The sequence below is a fragment of the Mustela nivalis genome (genome assembly GCF_964662115.1).
Source record: "Mustela nivalis genome assembly, chromosome: 7".
In the NCBI taxonomy this organism is placed as follows: Eukaryota; Metazoa; Chordata; class Mammalia; order Carnivora; family Mustelidae; genus Mustela; species Mustela nivalis.
Genome location: NC_139026.1, coordinates 55215983 through 55237595, shown reverse-complemented (window position 1 = coordinate 55237595; position 21613 = coordinate 55215983). Strand labels below are relative to the sequence as shown.

The window sequence follows — 21613 nt, the reverse complement described above, 5'->3', positions numbered from 1 at the left end:
ATGCCAGGTTGCATGCAAATGGACTCCAAATACCTTGGAGGGTTTCATAAAAATAAGACACGGGGCCCTGAAAGTCTGTCAGAAGAGATGTGTCCTCTAACGATGGTGGGAGGGAACGCGTGAACAGCTCAGGCACAGGAGCCTTTTAAAATGGGACGCATTGGCCCAGAGCCCATTGAACGTCACCGGAAAGCTGCTGCAAGAGGTTTGCTTCGCGGAGGCTCGACTCCCCGAAGGCCATCCCTGAGATTTTACCGCCATCAAGTGGACACCTGGAGTATGGCGGCTGCGGAGCGACCCCAGCCTGAAGTGAGAGGCCCAGAGGGGAGACAGTCTATTTCCCACCTATCGGTGAAAGCTGGGAGGAAGATTGTTGAGGTTCCTTTTATTACCTAGTTCAAAGGAGAGGCCATTTGGGTTCCCAACAGTCAATCAATGGGCATTACTCAGGGACCAGGCTGGGCTAAATCTGCACATACCATTTCAGCCCAGGGATGGTGGAGACCTAACAGGAAGTCTTTGAAACCCTCTTCTCCGGTATCACAGCAATCGCCAAGTGCCAACACTTTCAGTCCCTGCAATGTCCCTATTTTAACAGAAGAGTTTAATTATGTCCTGAATATGTAAGACCTGAAGACAGAATAGCGGCCACAGGGATGACAAGGGCTGTTTGAATGGGGGGAGAGTTTATCTACCTCCTGGCAAGGAAAAGAATTCTGTGAGGGGATGGTCTACTTGTCCCAAGGCTGTATTTCTTAGAAGAGAGTACCATTCCCGTGTTTTTCCCTGTTTTTGAAGAGGTTGAAGAGTTAAAAGGTCTGGGAGATGCTCTTCCCTAACAAGAAAGCAGATCCAAGGTCCTCTGTGGCTTTACCTTTCACTCAGCCCCCTTTGCTTGGTTGATGGGCTAAAGTCCAGAGGAGGAAAGAAAAGAGGTGGGGGTGGGGGGATGTGTATTTCTTGAGTACTTACACTGTGACAGATAGACTTGGAATTCTATTGTGTTTCCCTCATAACAACCTCACCAGGTTATGGCCTCTTAAGAAAAGACTAAAATGGTCTAGAAGGATCCAAATCATGATTTGTAATTCTCCCTTTTCAGTGCAAAACTAGGCTAATGTTAGTGCAAAGCCTTGTGAGAAACAATCAACCAAATCTCTGTGGCATGTCCATATCCGTACTTCAGAGTGTCGTTGGTTCACCTCCAGCATCACCTCAACCCTCTTCCCACACCAGGTTTTCCTTTTGATGAAAAGCAGAGCGTCGGGCTCTTTAGGAGGTAACCCCCTAACTCAGCTACAAGGTTTTTAAAAGTCATCCAATTTCAGTACTTGGGGATTTTTTTTTTTTTTCTTCGTCAAAAACTGTTCCCTGTGGCCCTGCCCCATGCAGCTGTTTCTGGAATAAAGTGAATAAAAACTGTCAGGTGCTGTGTCTTTTCCAAAGGATATTATGAACCAATTTTGTCAAATAGAGATCTGAATATATGTCCTCCTACAATTAAACCTGGGGACCATGAAGCTGCCTTTGAAATCTCGTCCCTGTCTGACTTAGCCTGCCAAGCCCCATTCCAAGATCATGACTCCTCTGCCTTTCTGCAGCAAAACCTCAGGATCCGTGACCCTTCCTGGCTCCCCGTGTCACCCTTGCCCCTCACCTCAACAAATAGGGAAAACACACACATCTTTGACAAAAGGAGGAGAAGGAGAAATGTTTAGAGAAGGGTCAAGTGCACACCCAGTGGACTTGAACTTTGAACTTCAGCTCCAGGACCTCAGCTCCATGTGAAGATGAGTGCCCGCCGTCTCTCCTTCAGGTCCAGTGCATACCCCTCATACTGTCCCTCTGCCATCATCAAGGACCTGTCACCATATCTTTATTGCGTCTCCACGTGAGGAGCAGGGAATAACTTATTCTACAAGGAACACTCCCCATTGGTAGACAATGCCCACTTACAGAACACAGGTGGTGAACACAGTGTGAAGCTATTTACAGAAGCTGAGAGGCAAGGGGACGACAGAAGAATCCGTGCCAGGAATTTAGAGCAAGAACAGAGCATGAATTCTCCCGCCAAGGAGAAATTGGGGCTTGTCCCCTGCCCACAAGATACAGAAGAGAAAATTCTGGGAAAGCAGACAGGGGACAAATGTCCAGGGATGGACAGAAAATTTGGAAATGAAGACCAGTGAATTGGTGCTGGGGACCCACAGGACCCCGTGGTAGTGCCATAGAGATGGGTACATTTGGGGTGACCCGTGGCCTCTCGTACCCAGGCAAGATGGGAGCGTGCCAGTCAGATGGCTTCCAGTGTAGATTTCAGCAGGGACAGAGAAGAGCCTTGGCTCTTCTTGCTCAGATTTGCAGTTCTGCTCTGGGCCGAGCAGTCCTCCTAAAACCAGCCTTGAGCGACCAGAGCAGGCTCCTGAAGCTCACTGAGCCAGGAAGCGTCAGATGACCGTGGCTTTAGTCACTGGTGAAATGACTGGGCTCAGTAAGGGGCACACCCTGAGTTGCTGGAGGCTCCCTCCCACTTAAAAGAAGTGCCTGGGACAAAGGAAAATACTAGAGTGCTAGGCCTTGGAGTCTTGTTAGCCACCCAGCAACTCCAGAAGCCAAGGCAAGGCAAGTTCTTCCCAAAAGGTTTTGTACAGTTTCCTCAGGTGGCTCGGGATTAAGCCCATAGCCCTTGGAACTCCCCATTGGTTGGCTGACTTGCTGTCTGTCCCACTCTTCAGAATGGCTAACTGCCATCTTTCCTTCCTTCATAGTCATTGTAAGGGCTAGTCCGAGTCTGGGCCCGTGGGATGGAGAAATCCTTTTGGGAGGTCCGATTCTGAAAAGGAAGCAGCCATATTGTTAAGCCCACTCCAATTCCCTGATAATTTCAACAGAGCTCTGATCTGGGCAGGAACCTTAACTTTCTCCCCCTTCTCCCATCCCTCCCCCTCAAGTGCCCCTCCCTGTGCCCTGGGAATACTCCAGAACACTAGAAATACTCCAGTCTCCAGTGCTAACCCCTGAGGCAGATCAGAGGAAAGGAGACACGTTGTCCTTCCAAGAGGCCATCTAGAAGCCCTCAGAATGGCTACAGCCTGTGTTCCTGAAGGACAAACATGCCCGAGAGCTAATGCCCCTGATGAAAAAAGAGAAACAATTTACCTGCAGCTGAAAATGGGTCGAATAAGGAGCGTAGAGTGTATCCCCTAGCTCTTCAAGACCTGGAAGAGAGGAAGGGGAGGGGTTAAAGCTCCGGGCCGCTTCCTGCTCCGGCCTGTGCTCACCCGCATTCAGTCAGTCAGTCATGCCCTGCTATCTGCCTGTCTCCCCAGTAGAACGTTAAGATTCATGGAGGAAGAGACTGTCCCAGGCCCAGGGCAAGGCACAAAGCACGCACCACACTAATAAATGAATAGCTACCAACAGAGGATCACTAGGGAACTTTCCAGAAAGTTCCCTGCCAGGGCACCTCCTCCCAAGATCACCCCAAAAGCAATTTGAAACCAGTCTTTTCAGATACAGATCTGGCCAGAAGTGAATCTCACTGAGGATTTACCCACTTCCTTAACAGTCCACAAGAAAAAAAGAAAAAAATTTTTTTTCTTTTTACTTTCTTTGAGAGGGGGCAGAACTTTTGAGCAATTGTTTTCTGTGTCTCTAGGGAAAATGAGAGGGATTTAAACTCTGGAACAGAAGAGAAAACACATACAATCATCGTGAATACAATTAAAACAATCCGTTGACTTCCCCCCAAAATGTACCTGTTCAGTACACTTCACACATACCTCAGATGCTTTCTCTATATAAGATCCTGTGGAAAATCTAAAGACCAGGGGCGCCTGGGTGGCTCAGTCAGTTACATGTCTGCCTTCGGCTCAGGTCATGATCCTGGGGTCCTGGGACCAAGCCCCACATTGGGCTCCCTGCTCAGCGGGAAGCCTGCATCTCCCTCGCCTCCTCGCTTGTGTTCTCTCTCTCTCTCTGTCATTCTCTCTCAGTCTCTCTCTCAGATAAATAAATAAAATATATATTTTTTTAAATCTAAAGATTAACCAGAATGACTCCTGGCCCGAGGCTAACGCTGGAAGACTATCTGACAGCCACGCAAATAGCTATGAATGGGACACACTCTGATAAGAGCATTTCAAAGTTCTACAGCTTGTGGGCGGAGTGAATAATGAGACTGGGGAATGTGTGGAGCCTGGACGCACAGACCGGGAAAGGCGGTGACTAGAATAGTTTGGACCAGAGCATGGCTTCCATGGGTCTTGGGTTCTGGCTGTGAAAAGCCTCCTCCCTGAGCAAATATGGTGGGTACTGGGGAGCCAGTGAGGTATGTGAGCAGGAAAATGTGGTAGTCCAAGAAGTATTTTAGGGAGAGGAGGGTGACAGTGGTCCATAAAATGAATGCAAAGAGGGATGGAAGGGAGGAATCGTAGTTAAGGTTTGATAACAGGGAGTTCAGGAGTGTGGTGATAGAACCAAGGCAGGAGAAAGGACAGGAGCTGATGGGAGCTAAAATATCCCCTCCAGCCATCCCCGCTTCCCTTCAGGCTTTCCAGTGCCCAGGAGAGGGACCGCAGCTGTTGTGAGAAGCACCAGGGAGCTTTGCACACACACACACACACACACCCGTCCCCGCTGCAAGGGCAGAGGAAATAGTTAGCTGAAGCTAAGAATCTCGCTGGCTCCCATTCCTCTCTCCTGTCCCAAACCCATTCCCCTCCCTTGATTAGGCCCAGAAATCAATGTAAGCCCCAGAAACCAATGAATAGGTTCCTTGGTTGTGTGTCCTTGGGGGCAAGGACAGTCACTAGCTACAAGTTTAGCCCCTTGTTTGTTGTGAGAACAATGTAACACCTGGTTTCTCACAACTTCAGGCAGGAGCCAAATCGCTAGACTCTTTCACGTCAGACAAAACTTCTTCCCTCCCACGGCCCCAGATGTGATTCTTCGGGATAAATCAGGATCCCCAGTAGCTTTATGGAGATCCCTGCTGGTTTATGATAAAAGGGCTTTCTCCTGCCTCTGTGCTCTGTGACCACAGCAAGAAATCATGGCGCAGCTTTCTCTATTCAAATCTATAAAGGCTCCACATTTCTGGAAGGAATACCTATTTCTCTTTTATAAAGAACACAATCTCACCTGCCTGTCTCTAGAGATTTCTTCAGTGATTCCTTTGCTCCATCTTATTCTGACTCAGAGAAACCCACAGTGTATTGTGTAGGAAGTATGAGATTAAGACTCCAGAGGCCGGCTTCTAGTTCTATTAGAACTCTAACTAGCAGGATCTGAACCTTGGGGACCTTATATATTCTGTCAGGGGTATGACCTGGACTGTCTTGAGCGTTCCTTACAGTTACAATATCCTACGGTTCTCCCCTCATCCTCTACAAGGGATGCTCTGTACCTTGGGTGATTTCCTCTTGAGAGTAGGCTCTGTTCTCCACACCATAGCTCTGCTTCATGAGTTGAGGTTTACAAAACGTATCCTCAACTGGGTAATCCATGGGGTTCCGTTGCTTTGTAAGCAGCCGAAACTCGGGGGCAACGTAAGCCAACAGGAACACCCAGCCATTGGCCACCAAGGCCGAGCTGAGGATGGTATCATCCCACGTGGGGCCAAAGGTGGAAATCAGGAGCAGGGTGATCCACGCCACCCAGATGGCGATGGAGAGAAGCATGGTGAGGAAGATGTGGACCCCGTGTCTCTTCCAACCGCTGAAGGCCCCACAGAAGATGAAGCAGGACATGAGGCAGGTCAGCGCCATCAGGAAGAGGACGTAGATGAGCAACATGACAAAGTCTTCATTGCGCCGAGAGGCTGAAAGCTCAGAGAAAATGGCGACGTTGGTCCTGTTCATGGTGAGGATGAGGTACTCCGCGGCAATGATGTCCTGCACGAGGCTGAGGCCCACAGCCAGGGCCAGCATCACCAGCAAGGACAGGGGCCTCCTGCCGTGCACCAGCTTCGTCAGGTTGAAAGCGTGAGCCAGGAGGCAGGAGAAACAGAGGGAGAAGAGGACCCCGAAGAGGAAGAAACGGGTGGGCCCGGTGCTGCCGTCGAGCTGGATAATGAAGGCGAAGGTGAGGCCGAAGATCCCCAGAACGCCCAGGAGGAAGAGGAACTGGGTCGGGAGCACTTTTCGCCTGTTGGAGTCTTGCACCTTGCAGACGAGAATCAGGAGAGCCAACATGAAGGCCACCGAGGTCACGGCCCCAACTGCAGCCACTGCTTCTAGGACAATGCCCCAGATTGCAGTCATATCACAAAGTCTGTGGTACCTGGCAGCCAGGCTGGCGCGGCAACCGTGAGGGGACGCGGTGGCCATTCTGGTCCTGTGTGGAAGCGAAGTTGGGGGGAAGGAGAAGTGAATCTCCTAACACACTCAGGCACGGGGACCCAAAAAGATTGACCAGGGTGTTGCCCCTGAACTTGCCTCCTTAGATAAAGCAACGTGTCTCCAGCTTTCCTGGCAAATTCTAAAGACTGATGAAGGAAAACCTGAAATCTCCCCACACTTAAGCTATACTCATGGGTACCCTGACAGCAGACGACTCGGTGCTTTGGTGAAGGGTTCTGAGGTCCTCCTTTCAAAAAACTTGCCAGGGTTCCTGATATTGGGCTAGTGCTATGTCAGAATTCACGAACTCGGAAATCTCTAAGCTTAAACTTTGATCATCATTTATCGGTCTTGAGGGTTTTTTCCCTACCTTTGCCTGTGTCAGGCATTTGTAAGCATCCCATTCTTTTTTTTTTTTTTCTTTTTTAAGATTTCTATTTACTTATTTGAGAGAGAGAGAGAGAGAGATTGAGAGCATGCAAGCACGTGAACGGGAAGGAGCAGAGGGAGAAGCAGACACCTCGCTGAGCTGGGAGCCCCATGTGGGACTCGATCCCAGGACCCCGGGATCATGACCTGAGCGGCAGGCAGATGCTCAACCAACTGAGCCACCCAGGTGCCCTGTATGCATCCCATTCTTTCATGGATACGAGGAGTTAATCTGAACTGTAGATTTCTCTGTGGAAGAACAAACATCCACTTCACCACTGCTGAAACCTCTTCGTCAGCTCTGCCATCATATGTTAGAAGGGTTTTTTTTTTTCCCCTCCCTAAAGTTTGTAAAGCTGGCTCTAGTCTTATTCCAAAAAGTGGAACTCTGTCCCAACGAGTTCTTTATTAACGATCTGTAAGGAGGGAAGTTCTGCAGGAGACACCAAAAACCAGTGGATAATCCAGTGAAAGATATTACCGATAGCTACTGCTCATTTTTACTCTGGATCAGAAACTCTTCCAATCACCTGTCATATTTATTAGCTAAATTTCACAGCACCCCCAGGAGGTAAAAAATATTAGTCATGTATTACAGATGAGAAAACTGAGGCAGAGACAAGGGATGTTACTTTCCCAACATCATACCACGAGGAAAATGGCAGAAGCAGGATTTGAACATAAGTTATCCGGCTCTAGGATCCCTGCTCTCAAATAAGTAAGTAAACAAAGTCTTAAAAAAAAAAAAAAAACTGATTGGCTATACTTCCTTTATATTTCTCCTTATCTCCTACACCTGCTTCCTTCTCTGTTCCCACAAACTTCAAGTCAATTTTAAACCCAGCTGATGTCCCAAACGTCATGAAATCAAATTCCTAAGAATTCAGGGCATGGTAGGAAGATACATTGGGAAACTGGAAGAGAAAAGGAGTTTGTACATTTCCTTAAAATACACGGTACTCAAAGTCCAAAGTCAATGTCAGGGAAGATGTTGAAATTCAAAAGTTTATCATTTTTTTCTAGATTATCTGGCTGTTTCTCTAGGACACAATTCCTTTTGTTTTATTAAATGCTATTTGCAACAGATTTGGGGCAGGGGAGGGGGCTGTAGATTTTCTTTTCCTTGATAGGATTGCTCACTCCACAGAGAAAAGTTAGTTGTGAACTGACTCGAGGAGAAATACAGTCAGGACGGGGAGTAAGGGACCAGGCTGGAGGAAGAGAAGGCTCACTGAGAACCCCTCCACAGAAAATAACCAGTGAAAGATGTTGGCCTCCTCTAAGACCTAAGAGGGACACACTGTGCAGAAAGGAATTGGAAGGAAGGGAAACCCCTGGACCAGGAAGCAGGGAAAGGTACAAAACATTCACTCCAGCTTGTCTCTTTCCTGATAGCAGGTAAAACAGCCAGAATATTTTCACCACATGCCTATACATGCTTATAGACAAGATTTCTCTGGCCCTTCACAGCTCTGTGGGACTCTGTGATCACCCCAAGGAAAAAGAACACCTGTGTCTCTTTCTTCTATCTTACATCTTCAAGACCCAACCTCAAGCCAGGGAAACAGCACAGTGGGAAATGGAGGAGCCATTGCTCACTAACTGCCCAGGACAAGCGAGCATCTTCGTCAATGCAGACAGAACCCAAACACCTGCTTCCCTTAAAGATATAAAATCTGGGGATGCCCAGGTGGCCCAGTCGGATAAGTATCTGACTTTTGGTTTCAGCTCAGGTCCTGATCTCAGGGTCGTGGGATCTAGAACCTCATATGTTGGCTGGGCTCTGTGCTCAGCTCAGAGTCTGCATAAAAAATTCCCTCCTTCTGCTCCTTCCCACCCTCCAATAAATCAATAAATCTTAAAAAAAAAAAAAAAGGGATGGGGCACCTGGGTGGCTCAGTGGGTTAAGCCTCTGTCTTCCGCTCAGGTCATGATGGAGCCCGACATCAGGCTTTCTGCTCAGCGGGGAGCCTGCTTCCCTCTCTCTCTGCCTACTTGTGATATCTCTCTCTGTCAAATAAATAAATAAAATCTTTTTTAAAAAGATATAAAACCTGCATTTCAGTTGGGTGAGAGAGTCATCACCCTAGTATTGTTTTATTCTCATGGCAATTAGGGGAAAAATTATATATGTATATATATGCAATTTAAAACACACGTACACATACATGATAATGCATCTGCTAGAATATTATAGGTGTGGTGTGTTAAAATAACTTAACTGAATTAAATAACAAATAATGTATAGCTTCAATCTATCTTCCTAACTTTTAAAAAAGATTTTATTTATTTATTTGACAGAGACACAACAAGAGAGGGAACACAGCAGGGGCAATGGGAGAGGGAAAAGCAGACTTCCCACCAAGCAGGAAGCACGATGCAGGGCTCCATCCCAGGACCCTGGGATCATGACCAAGCAGAGCAGAAGGCAGAGGCTTAACGACTGAGCCACCCAGGCATCCCTATCTTTTTTATGAAATTCAACTTGCCACACTTAACTTGGTATTGTATCAGCCATTCAATCAACAAATGTTTCCTGAGCACCACCATGTGCCCGTCACTAGGCTAGAGAGTCAGTGGTTAAGGAGAAAACAGACAAGTGCCCTAGCAGAGCAGAAGGGACAGACAGACAGACAGACTGTGCCACTACTGCGACAGGCTTCCCATAGCCCTTTGTCACAGGGTGTGTCACCTGCTCTCTACCGCAGGGTCACGCCCACCACACAGGGAGCACAGAGCAGGGAAATGAACACGGTCCTGTTCTACCTCTTCAGGGCAGCGCAGGATGAGAAATGGGAGGAAGAGGGCAGGCACTCCTGAAACCCAAGTCCCCAGGGTCTGTTCTGCCTTGCCTAGGTGCACACCCACTGCAGGGGGGGTACCGGGAAGGGAGGAGTAGACCGGCCAGGCTGGGGGGGGGGGTGCCAGGAGCATGGGAGAGGGAGAAGCCCCCAGCCCAGGGCTGGCTGTGAGCGCAGTGTACACTGGGGAAAGAAGAGACCCAGGCTGGGCGCATTTCCTCCGCGCTCACCTTCACCTCTCCACCTCACCCCTTTTCAGATCTGTCATATGGCTGGGGCCTCGCTTCAAAGGTGGCTCCCCCTCTCGGTCAGCCCTGACAGCTCATCCCTCCCCAGCTTTCAAGGTAGAAATGTCCCTTGAGGAGCAGTCATCAGCATGGCCCCTAACCACAAAGGACTTTGGGCCTGAGGACTCTAAATCTTGACAGGGATAGATGAGGTGCTTGCCTGGTGCTGGCCAGAGGAACAGTGAGGCTGAACCTCAGGTCCCCAGCCGAGACGGCCAACTGAGACCTCTGGGCCCCTCCCTTCTGGTGGCAGCTGCCCAGGACCTCTTGGCATCTGCAGACCGGGATCCAATGAGAGCAACGGGCCATGGGTGTGCAATTTCCCTGCATTTCACCTCCACCTCCCACCCCAATCATACATGGGGAGATGGGCAAACAGTCCCTGAAGTGCCTTTGGAACACTGTTCTTAGGGGCACCTGGGTGGCTCAGTTGAGCAGTGGCCTTTGGCTCTGGTCATGCATGACCTCAGGGTCCTGGGATCAAGCCTCGCATGGGGCTCCCTGTTCAGCGGGGATCTACTTCCTCTGCCTCTCCCCTCCCGTGCTTACTTGCTCTCTGGCTTTCTCTCTCCCTCTTAATAATTTTTTTTTTAAACCCACTGTTTTTAAAGAAATGTTGACATTTTCAAGCAGACTCGAAGAGCCCACAGGCTCATCACTTGGTTTCAGAAATTACCAATAGATGGCCGATTCTGCTCGAACACCGTCACCACCCCCACTCACCAGATTATTTTTAAGCAAACCCCAGACATCCTATCATTTTATGCACAAACACTTCAGTGTGTATCTCGAAAAGATAAAACTCCTTTGTAACTTAACCACACTTCAAAAGTTAATAGCCCTGTAATATCAAATATCCAGTTAAGGTTCATATTTCCTAATTCTCTCACAAACCTCTTTTTAAAATTTTTCTTAGCAAACACGTTTTATCTGAGTGACTAATTTTGTTGGAATTACCCTTACTTCACCTCTGTTAGCCCTCCTCCACCTCCTTCCCCAGCAATGACAGGCATTGTGCAATGGGTCTGAAATGTTCTAAGTACTTTGAATTTGGTCAGAGGAAAGAAAACCTCATCAGACTTATTAACAAGCCGTTCTGTACAGAGAAGACCTTGTGTCACCCAGGGAGTGGCCCAGATGAGTAAAAGAGACAGGAAAGGTGGCTCAGGGAAAGGACAGGGTTCTGAGAAGTTAAAAAGGACTTCTAGAAAGTGAGGTTTGTGGGAAAGAGGAAACAATCAGCACTTGAGAATAGGAACTGCCAGGAGCTAGCAAAACCACCTTGGAGAAGAACGTGAGGGCTGGAGCAAGAAAGAGAAAATGGAATGCAACCCGGAGTTCTTTGGGCATCCTCTGGAACCAAAGGCAAGGACAGAGAGATCCAGGTTCCAGCCAAGAAAGGACTAGCGTCTACAAAGACCACATGGGGGCTGAAAGAAGCAATGCACTGTTGGACTGCTCTGAATGGGGACAGAAAGTCTCATCACGAACTCACTCTTAGCCCACACCACGCCTACTCTTTAGGGCTCTCCTCTCCTAACCATCACAAGCACCTCGTGCTGTAGCTCGAGCCATCAGGACCCCTGTCCTCCACCTGCAGCAACTGAGGCACACGTCAGCTGACTCAGGCCAGTCATGCAGAAAGGAAACGGCAGGGTGGGGGTTCAAACCGGAACTCTAACCCCAAAGTTACACTGAGGAGCTTGGTCTGGAAAGAACTTTAGAGCCAGGCAAGACCTGCCCTCGGAAATGGGCATGACTACCTGGGACCTGCCCCAGCTGTTCCAACTATGCATAGTCTCGGATTCCTATATGGGAAAACAGTAACTGTCCCCCAGACTGGCTACAGGAGGCAGGGCAAGAAAGGAGGCCTTGGGAGAGAAGGTGAGACCGGGCCAGGAGGTATATCACAGGGGTCTCCCCATTTGTGAACTGGGGCAGAGGCGGTAAACGCCAACTTCACATCTACCTCTGATTTGGGAAATGGCCTGAGAAATCCTTGTCCCACATTACCAGACCCAACACGCATGTCCTCTGGTTTCCCTCTCTCCAGGATCTCGTGAATATCCCACGTCTCCCCGCCCTACGGCTGTCCATCTCTCCTGCACCACTTCAAAACACCCACCTGCTTCTCCGGCCTTGTTCCCTCTAAGCCACTCTTTGCAGGGAGGTGCGAGGGTGGGGGACGGGAGTTGAGGAAGAGCCATAATCCTGCCCTGTGCTTCCTATAGCACACCCAGCCCTGCTATGCCTATTGCTAAGTCTGTATCTTCCTCTGGATTCAAAGGCTCTGAGTAGACAGAGACGTTCAATGTTTCTCCCTAGTCTCTGGACTAGCCCCCGCCACGTAGTAACCAGGATGGACGAGTGTGCACAGGGATAGGAGAGGAGTCTGGTGGGCGAGGTGGGGCTGTTCCTGAGATGGGGTGGGGTGGACCTGGTTCCCTCACGAGCTCTTGTTTGCGGTCCTGAGTCCTAACCTCCCTTTCTCCCATCCTCCTCCCCCTGCAGGCTGTTTAGAACACACTTTGGGTCCGAGGCTAGGGGCTCTGGGCCAGGTCTGGAACCATGCTCCCGTGTAAATGCAACCGTGTAAATGACTCCAGGGGTCTCCCAGGAGAGCATGAATCCTGAGATTTCCCAGTAAGCTGAGAGCGATTTACCAGTATCCGGTCCTCTGTTCCCACCCAACTCCCTGATGACTAAATGCTGCACTTTGGATGAATGTGGTACAGTTTTAGTGCATGTAGCCTTTGACCTGGGACGTGAGGAAAGGACTTTCATTAGTCATAAGCGTGAGACCCCCTTCCCCTATTGCAGCCGCTCACTAAGCTAACCACCCACCGTCCAGTAACTCACCAGCACCTACAAAGGAGGCCTTGAAGTCACCCGGCACTGTCCTAAGTCCTTCTGGAATGAGTCAGGGCATGAAAAGTTATAAAGAAAAAGGAGAAGTAAAAGGCAGAAAGGAAGAAGCACAAGAGGAGGAGGGGAGAGGGGAGGGAGAAAGGGAGGGTGGGAAGGGAGGGAGGAGGAGGAGGAGTCACGTGCTGGGCTCAACTCCAAGCCCAGTCTTGACCCCACCCCTTTAGAAAGAAGGGGTTTCAACTGCATCAGATGTGGACACAAATCTCCTGGAACGTCCCTCCTCTCCCCTGTAAAATGAGGCGGGGCTGCTGAACGAGAGGGTGAGAACCCACTCCAGTCTCACTGTTCACCCTTCTAGGAAGCTCCTTTTAGACGACTGCCAAATCTTTTCCCCTCCCCTTCATTCTTCTTCTTGCCCCACCGCCCGTCATGAAAAGTACACGTCCGGCCAACTCCGGATCAAACTCCCGAACAGGACTGGAGGGGACTCAGGGTCTGAGTGCAGGCCAAGGAGAGGGCCACCAGGCAGAGGTGTACCTGTGGGACAAAGCCACCGGGTAGTGCAATGCTGACCCTAGACCTAGACTCGATCTTCACAGACACAGACCTATGGCCCTGACTGCTAGGCAAGCACAGATGCCAGCACTGATGAGTCCTCCAGCTCCCCCCGAGGCTCCTCACTCCTCCCCAGGGGGGTGGGATGCTGAAGCCCACCTAGACCTGGAAGGGGGCGCAGGCTGGCAAGAGGCCCTGTGCCCCTCCCCTCGCCCCACCTCACCCCAGAGTATCTGAGCATGAATAACCTGGGGCCCAAGGCCTTGCCAAAGCCAATCTTATCTTCCTCCTATGAGACATATCTCATTCTGTCATCTGAAAATGCAGAGGACAATACCTACCTGTTAGCAATGCCTGGGGAATAAATACCAAATAAACCGTGATTGTTGAAACTGAGTCCTCACGTACCCCAGCCAGGCAAATATGTGAATTTTTAGCATTTTAGTTTTCTCCCTCCTCCTGAATTGTTCCATTTGATATATTGTAGTAGTCACTACATAATAATGAGTAAAAATAGTGTCACATACTGAGCTCCCCAGAGCCAGGCACAAATGCAGATTGCTCACGTGTTTATAAGTATTCTCTCATTTACATGTTTTTACATCTGTTATCTATCTCATTTACTATTTCTTCAACCCATTTTACAGGTGAGAAGCCTGACCCTTAGGAGTTACATGTCCAGGGGTGCCTGGGTGGTGCAGTGGGTTGAGCATGGGACCCTTGGTTTTGGCTGGGGTTGTGACCTCAGGGTCATGGGATAGAGCCCAGCAATGCTCCCAGGGTTGTAGGATCAAGCCCAAGCCTCATATCGGGCTCTGAGTCCGCTTAGGACTCTCCCTCTCCCTCTGCCTCTCCTCCTCACTTGCGATTGCTCTCCTAAATAAATAAATAAGAATTTACATGTCCAGTGTCAAGTAGCTGCTAAGACTCTCCCTTCACAAGCAGTCTTAAGCATAATGTAATTTTTCATTTCATCTCGAAATCACTATTAGGATCTCTGAAGCTTTTCTCCCTGACTCCAGCCTCTCTCTGCTTAAACGGGCTCTGAGAAGTCTCCACAGTGAGCGAGCCTACACTCGATCAACAAACATTTAAGTGCCTATTTTGTGTCAGGTACTGTGGTTAAATGTAGGAGTCACATGAACCCAAAGTGTGGCTGCTGCCCCTGGGAGAACTGGTAGGGTCCTACCAACATACAAACAAGGGGGCACAGGGTACGCAAGGAAGGCTGAGGGCACAGGGGAAACAGTGAGTTCTTCCACCTAATGGGGTTTTTTTTGGTTTGTTTTTTGTTTTTTGTTTTAAGTTATAGAGACGAAGGAGGTGAGGCATGAAAGATGTCCGGCAAATAGTGGGAGATTTTTAGGAAGGCAAAAGTGACAGGGCTTGGGGAATGAAGGACCCCAGGTTCGTGCTCAGATTTCTGGCTTACTCAATTGAATGGGATAGAAATGCAGGCCGGTGAGGACCGAGGCCAAATGGAGCTGTGCAGAATCTAAGATGAATATGGGACATGCAACGGGCGGGGGGGGGGGGGCATCCAGAAACGATGAGCACGAAGTCCTGAGAGCTTCCTCGGGGCTACACACTGTTTCATTCAATTCCCGCAACAACCCTTCTTCTTATGCCCCTTTTTCACAGCTGAGGCACAAAGAAATTAAATAACTTGCCTGAGATCTCACAGCACTTAGAAGCCAGGCTCCAGGACCCCAGGTTGTGCTGACCCCCGCCCCTGCCCTCGGACCTGAGTATCTGCGGCTTCCACCTTATACGTTGGTGGGTCTAGAGTTGGTATCTGAAGCTTTTAAAGGAGAACCAGATCACACAGGGAGCAAGTATGGAGAAGGGGGCCAAGGGCAGGTCCAGGGGAATACCACGTCGTCAATGCAGGAGTCCGCGAAAAGAGCTTAAAAAAATGATCAGGGGTTATTGATGATGATGATGATAAGCCAGAGTCATTTCCCAGAAGCCAAGGAGCAATTTCAAAACATAAATAAATAAAAATAAAAGAGCAGTCGCTACAGTGAAACGCTGTAAGCAAGAGGAAAAAAGAAGGGAAGGGATCTCTGGATGAACATATTAGCCCCTTTTTATTTGTTATATCAGACCAGGCCCAGTTTGAGCTTCATGGCTTTTCTCCATGGGTCCTCCCACCCCTCTCCTCCTGCCTTCCTAACTCCCCCTTCTCCACCTCCACACAAGGCAAGCCACTCTTCCAAGAGCTATTTCTCTCCAGAAGGGAACGGGGGCTTACCCAAGGCCTTGTGATAAAGTCGTGTTCTTTGTCCCCACATGTACATTTTTCTCCCAGCCAGAAAGACCCTTCCCCTCCTAGTCACAAGCCATGTGCCATACTACTTCAAAACTTAGCCCAAACCTTATCTCTACCTTGAGGTTTTTAAAAAATTATTAGGCCCGGGGCGCCTGGGTGGCTCAGTGGTTTAAGCCTCTGCCTTTGGCTAGGTTCATGATCTCAGGCTTCTGAGATTGAGCCCCACATCAGGCTCTCTGCTCGGCGGGGAGCCTGCTTCCCCCTCCCTCTCTGCCTGCCTCTCTACCTACTTGTGATCTCTGTCTCTCTGTCAAATAAACAAATAAAATCTTAAAAAAGTAATTATTAGGCCCATCTCATTCTGAATTTGTGGATCTCTTCATTATTTCTTAGCTCTCAAGTTTTTCCATATATATGCTTTATGTTAAACATTAAAATCAATGTTGACTCAACCATCAGCTAACAAGCTTCTTAAGATAACAGTGCCAATTTTCCATTTGTAGATATCGTCCTCGAGAGGCACCCTGCTCTACACCAGGGTTGCTGAGCCCATGTCTTGGACTAAGACTGACCACTGAATATTTACTCAAAGCAAGTTATTTATTATCAAGTGTGAGTAATGGAGAAGAAGGCCTGAAGATGAATACCTACCGATGCTTATCCTTGTATTTTTATCTAGGCTGAGTTCTAAAATGAGGGTGGGGTCCCACAGGAATTTCTCTGCCCTTGATGAAGGATTAGTTATAAATGGAAAGTGTCTGCAAGGAAATCTCCAGGATCCCCAGTTCCGAGGAGTCATCCTAATTCTGATGACATAAAAATGATTTTGGCAACAGCTTATGAATAACATCTGAATAACATCACTGAATTGAGTTTCTTCGTACTAACTGGGAGAAAAAAAAATTACCGAACCTCCTTGGGCAGATCTAAACAAGTATAACTACAGTGCTGATGGCCATCTTGTCACTTTCGGGTAGTTCCCTGGGATCATTACATACCATCTTCCTCCATTCTAAACAAAGCACATGAAATTTAGATTATTGTAACATAAAATGCCGGAATATAAAATAAAATACTGGAAATCTTTTTATATATATTTTTTAAAGATTTTGTTTATTTATTTGACAGACAGAAATCACAAGTAGGCAGAGAGGCAGGAAGAGAGAGAGAGAGAGAGAGAGGAGGAAGCAGGCTCCCCACTGATCAGAGAGCCCGATGTGGGGCTCCATCCAAAGACCCTAGGGGATCACGACCTGAGCCAAAGGCAGAGGCTTTAACTCACTGAGCCAACCAGGCACCCCGGAAATCTTTTTAAAAACACAAAAGAAAATAAGATTTTGAGCGAAACTTCCAAAGCTATTAGGCCCAGGAGTTTAAGAAATAAAATATCCAGGAATAAGATGGATAAAGTCCTCTACTAGTATACCAGCTCACAATCCTCAAACATACCTTCTTCTAAATATTTGTTTTAAGATTTTATTTATTTGAGAGAGAGAGAGAGCACAAGCGGGGTCAGAGGCAGAAGGAGAACCAGACTCCCCGCCAAGCAGGGATTCTGATGTGGGGCTTGATCCCAGGACTCCAAGATCATGACCTGAGCCAAAGACAGATGCCTAACTGATCCAGACACCCCTTTAATATTTTAATATATAAAGGGAACATATTCATGTTCAATCCAACAAGTCCCAAGCTAAATTTACCATCCCTCCTTACAAGGCTGTGTTTCTAAGCCCTCAGAATAACACAACCAGCCACTGAAGCACCCAAGTAGATAGAGGCTACCTAATGTGGGAAAAGATGGAGAGAGCAGACCATGTGGCCAAAAATTATTTGGCAATAACAAGCAACACTTATTACAATAAATGTAAATGGTAATGTTTTCATCTGAAAAAAAGACTAGGAACACCTGGGTGGCTCAGTCGGTTGAGTGTCTGCCTTTGGCTTAGATCATGATCGTGGGGTCCTGGGATCGAGTCCCACATAAGGCTTCCTGCTCTGTGAAGAGCCTGCTTCCTTCTCTGCCTCTCTGTCTCTCATGAATAAATAAATAAAATATTAAATGAAAAAATATATATCAAGTACAAATAGCTTGCTGAAGGTAAAGAAATGAAGAAATAAAAGTTAAGGTATTAATATCACACAAAGGTAGTTAAAGCAAAAAGATATTATATGGACCAAAAAACTTGATTTTTAATAATTAGGGTACTCCACATTTAAGATACAACTATTATAAACTTTCATGCACTGAATAACATAGCACCAAATACGTAAAACAAAAACTACCAGAAACACAAGGAGAAATGAAAAGAAATACTAGTTATAGGAGACCCTAATACTTCTAGAAGACTTCAATATTCTTTATCAGTCTTCAGCAGATGAAAAAAAAAAAAAAACAAAGGAATAATAATATGGTAAATTTTTATAAATGTTCTATGGATTCCTTAGTTGAAATATTCTCTATGTTCATATGTTTTCTATGTTCACATCTATCGTTCATCTGTTCATATCCCCATTGTTAATCGTATAATTCAGATCCTCTATATCTGTGATCAGCAAACATTTTCTGTAGAGGGCCAACTAATAAGTAGGTTAGGCTGTGCGGGTCATATGTTTGTAGCTGAAAGCAGCCATAGATATGAGCATGACTGTGTTCCAACAAAATTATTTACAAAAAGAGGCTGTGAGATGTGTTCGGCCATGGACCTAGTTTATCAACCTCTGCTCCATATGATCACTTCTACTGAAGTGGAACATTTACAAAAACAGTATGTTTTAGGGGTGCCTGGGTGGCTCAGTGGGTTAAAGCCTCTGCCTTCAGCTCAGGTCATGATCCCAGGGTCCTAGGATAGAGCTCTCTGCTCAGCAGGGAGCCTGCTTCTTCCTCTCTTTCTCTCCCTCTCTCTCTGCCTGCCTCTCCGCCTACTTGTGATCTCACTCTGTCAAGTAAATGAATGAAATCTTAAAAAAAAAAAAAAAGTTTGAAAAAAATGCAACAGTATGTTTTAGACCACATACACAAAAAAAAAATCTGAAATCCTAAAATACAGACTGCGTATTCTGGCCACAAGGCAATAAATACAGAAATATAGAAACAAACCAAACTACTCAGAAAATCTGAGACCCCTTGAGTAAAAATACTACTGAACTCATTGTTTTTTAAGGTCCTAATATACCAACACATCACTTCCTGACCATTTTCTCTGCTCCATCTGGATTCTTAGAAGCAGACCTGAAGACAAACTTCCAAAATCAGCAGAATGAAATCACAGTTAGAGTCCATTTTCAGGAGTGCCTGGGTGGCTCAGTGGGTTAAGCAGCTGCCTTTGGCTCAGGTCATGATCCCAGGGTCCTGGAACTGAGCCCTGCATAGAGCTCCCTGCTCAGTGGGGAGCCTGCTTCTCCCTCTCCCTCTGTCTGCCACTCTGCCTACTTGCACTCTCTCTCGCGCGCTCTCTCTGTCAAGTAAATAAAATCTTTAAAAATAAATAAATAAATAAACTCCGTTTTCAGTTTTCACTAAGGAGTAGACTCCAAGGTGGACTCCCAAAGGGACATGTGCAGACACAGAGGTGCTAGAATTTCAGCCATGGGAAGGAGCTGGGGGCCTTCCCGAGACTCCTTAGGAGGAACACGAGGCCCAGGACCTGGCTGCCTCATAGCTACACCACGAGGTAGAGCCTAGATGAGAAATCAGTCTTCCGGACTCAACACCGAGAGTACTTCACAGGAATGTTCTGATCCTTTCTATCTGCCCTAGGAGCCCACATCTCACCATACCTCAGAGGAGCCCCTCTGTTTCCCAGGTAATGCTTTTGCTGACTCTTCCCTTCTGCCTTTCGTTCCCTCTCTGAGTAGGAGCCAACACACAGACCTGGAGGCTGGACTTCTGACCCCCATCCTCACCCCTTCCATGGGCCCCAGCCCATCCTATCTGAAGCAGTTCAGGTATTTCCCTTCAGGAATGAGCCCTAAGCAGCGGCTGATTCAACTGAACCCTTCAACAGGTGTGGCCTGAGGAGAAAATCAGCATGGAAAGAAGTCAGGAACCAAAAATCCTTCAAAATTTCTAGATTCAGAGCAGACTTCCCCTATGACTAACGCTTCCTTCCCCATGGAGTTTAAGGGAGCACTTCAGACAGCCTTGAGGCCATACCTGGGTCCTATCTAGCTGTTGCCAGAAGGTAGGCTGTTACTGGATATTCAACTTCCATCTGCAACGAGGTTCCTGAGCAGCTCAAAGGACAGCCAGGGAGGGAATGTGGTGGAGCCCACAGCCTGACCAGGCACAGGAAAGCTGTGGCTTCCACAGTCTACCTCCCAAAACAAAATCAATCAAAACTTTTCAGGCAAGAAGTAGTAATTGTCACCATCTCCCCTACTCTCAATCCCCAACCCTCTCCACTCCCAACCCCTTCCTCTAAAATCTTCACCGGGGCAGGGAAGCACGACCTAGGTGGCTCAGTCAGTTAAGATAAAGTGTCTGCCTTCCACTTGGGTCAAGATCCCAGGCCCTTGGGATGGAGCCCCCCTTGCTCAGTGGGGAGCCTGCTTCTCTCTCTCCCTCTGCCTGCTGCTCCCTTTGCTTGTGCTCTCTTTCTCTGTCAAATAAATAAATAATTTTTTTAATAAAATAAAAAATAAAATCTTCTTCCTTCTTTTTTCTTCCCCTAGTAGGATCCCAAAACTGCTCACCTGCCCAGCTAGGATTCCACCTGTATCTGAGCACAAACTATTATCCAATCTTTTGGCTCTCCGACTCTGTCTTAGCCTGGGAAGCTCAGCGGGGGGAAAAATGAGTTGAGTTAAACTAGAAATTCCTTTCTTGGGATTTTTTTTTCCTCATAGACAGTTGTAGTCCATCACCAGGGAGCTAGCTCTCTTTTCTTGTACCCCACCCAGCGCTGCACCCCACCACCCCCCACACCCCAGATTTAAATCCGGAGGCCCAGTGCGCCTCACTTCACTTACCCTTAAGCCCTCGCTTTGGCGCGTGAACTTGAGCTGCTCGCTTCCCGCGCGTCGCAGGCGGCCCTGGAGCCCCGGGGTGCTGGGGAAGCCGGCAGGCGCTATCCCGCCCTCGCGGCGCCCAGCGGTTATAAAGGCAGCAGTCGCCGGAGGGAGGGAGCAAGCGAGGGGGTGAGCAGAGGGACAAGGGGCGGGAGAGGGTCAGGGGGAGAGGACACGCCTATTCCAGTTCCGCGGCACTGCTTGCTGTCATGAAAATAAACTCCCGGTGCCAAGGAATGAACCAAGAGCCGCCTGACGTCAGCGGCACAGTCACCCTAGAAATGGGGGGTGGGGGAGAGCAGGGGGAACCACCCCGGCCCCACCCAGCGCATCCGACGGCCGCGGGACGCGCGCACCGGCCGGTCCCAAGGACCGGAGGAAAGGCGACACAAGGGGACCGCTCCTTATCACAGCTGTCACGTCCGGGGCGGGGGCTGCGGGGAGCGACACCTCCCCCCCCCCCCCGCCCCGGGCACAACCCCCGCCGGGCACTCCCCTCCGCCAAGGGCAAGGGCTGGTCGGGGTGGTAGCGCCTGTGTTAATCCCGGGTTCCCCAGCTCGCGCGCGCGAGTGCCTGTGCGCGTCTGTAGGAAGGAGAGCTGACCTCCAGGTGGGCCTTCCTCCCCCGCTGCGGGAGCAGCCGGATTTTCTCACCTCTTCCCCTGGCTTAGCCTTTCTATCACTCTCACCCACCTGTGCGGGATGGGAAGCCTGGCGCGGGAAACAGGTGACCACACTCTGGCTTCCTAGGCGAAGCCAGGTGGAAACCAAGGAAATTCCTCGGCGGTCCAGAGTCCGCTCCGCAACTCCACTGGTCGGAACTGTCAGATGAGCACCATTAGCGCTGTCCCAGGGCGCAGACATCATTATCTCTGGGCTTTCCTAACTGCCTCTCTGAAAGCCTTGACAATGAACGTTGATGAGAATGCGGACGCCAGATAAAAATTATGAAATAAAGGAATTTGCCTTTGGCGTCTGGTTCCCCCTCCCTCGCGGCCCACTCCTCTTCCATTTATCATGCCAATCCTAGTGAAACTTGGCTTTGTTTACTTG

General features: G+C 48.5%; 1 protein-coding gene across 1 annotated transcript; it reads right to left on the bottom strand.

Moving 5' to 3' along the window:
* Positions 1 to 1859: 1859 nt before the first annotated feature.
* GPRC5A (G protein-coupled receptor class C group 5 member A) lies at positions 1860 to 20656 on the bottom strand. Its single transcript, XM_082738252.1, has 4 exons — positions 20522 to 20656; positions 5408 to 6336; positions 3160 to 3218; positions 1860 to 2833 (listed from the first exon to the last, which is right to left on the bottom strand). Exons 2-4 carry the CDS (start codon positions 6327 to 6329, stop codon positions 2741 to 2743), a joined length of 1074 nt encoding a protein of 357 aa, XP_082594378.1. The 5' UTR covers positions 6330 to 6336; positions 20522 to 20656; the 3' UTR covers positions 1860 to 2740.
* Positions 20657 to 21613: the final 957 nt, after the last annotated feature.